Source organism: Penaeus monodon, chromosome 22 (assembly GCF_015228065.2).
Source record: "Penaeus monodon isolate SGIC_2016 chromosome 22, NSTDA_Pmon_1, whole genome shotgun sequence".
NCBI lineage: Eukaryota > Metazoa > Arthropoda > Malacostraca > Decapoda > Penaeidae > Penaeus > Penaeus monodon.
In genome coordinates, this window is record NC_051407.1 from 3,355,488 (window position 1) to 3,356,658 (window position 1,171).

At 63.6% G+C, this 1,171-nt stretch overlaps 1 protein-coding gene across 2 annotated transcripts in view; it reads left to right on the forward strand.

Moving 5' to 3' along the window:
• LOC119586830 overlaps positions 1-1,171 on the forward strand; it is a gene marked incomplete in the record, with an annotated part of 64,172 nt that overhangs the window by 61,202 nt on the left and 1,799 nt on the right. For both annotated transcript variants that reach the window (XM_037935554.1, XM_037935555.1), the window contains 1 exon segment: positions 1-1,171. In XM_037935554.1, the coding sequence (XP_037791482.1) occupies positions 1-1,171 (1,171 nt within the window).

Consider the following 1,171-nt stretch of genomic DNA (forward strand, 5'->3'; position numbering starts at 1 on the left):
GCGCGCCTCAGGTCGTGCCGTTCGTGACCGCCGAGGATTACGTCGCAGAGACAGAGAGGGTGGTCATCGCACGTGAGGCGCGGCGGGTCAGCATGTCCTGGAACGTCACGATCCAAGCCAGGGGCCTCCTGCAGGGAAAGCGAGAGGCCATGGTGCTCCGTCCGCTCGGCTGGAAGATCCTGTACCGCCGCTTCGGGGACGAGAACGAGACGGAGGTGGTGCTGGTGAGCCGCGGCGGGGAGCCCGTGCAGAACTTCACCAACCACTACACTGTGGAGGGGCTGGATCCTGGCACTGCCTACGTGTTCTGCTTCAACTCCCTCACAGACTTACAGGTCGCAGAGTCTCTTAAAACTGACGGAGAGACCGCGGCGAAGGACATGACCTCTGAGGCGCTGCCCCATCAACATGTGCCTCGCGACCCCGACGTCCTAAGGACAGCTGCAAGAGGTCGCAGCGTACAGTCTGGCGCTGAATCTCAAGTGGTAGGTGGTAAAAATCCTGCCGGAGCTCTTCCTCCCCCGCCTTCGCCCCCCAGAGCACCAGCGAATGAAGACTCTCTGAGATTCACGCCGCCTTCCCCCCCAAATGCGCCGCCGCTGCCGACCCCGCAGCGCCCAGGCACCAGCTCCTTCCCGTCCAACTTCCCCCCCGTGCCTGCCCTTCCCCCGCACCCCAGCAACCGGCCCCCTCGCCCTCCCGCCCCTGAGCCCGGCACCACCTTCGTGTACACGAGCACGGGGCAGAGGATCGCCGTGCCTCTCTCTTCGGGCTCGCCCTTCAACCTGCCGACGGTGGTGAACCCCAACTTCAGCCCCAGGAACGTTCCTCCGCCGCCGATCCCATCCCTGCCGCCCACGACGCCGCGTCAGAGGTTCATATACGAGTTCAACGAAGAGGAACGGCCGTCGGAGCAGTCCTTCACGTACGACTTCACGACTGAGAGCACGACCACCACAGAAAAGCCGGAGGGACAGAGGTTCACGTACGTCACGCGGCGTAGGAGGTCCGTGGCGGAGGAGGAATCTAACACTTCCTACATGAAGCTGCTGGAGTCGGGCGTGACGCAGTATTGTGAGGAGGTCGTCACTCTGAGAGACGATGACGTCATCACGCCCGTGGCCATTGCCACCACTGTGTCCACTTCCACCACCGTCGTCGTGGCCATCCT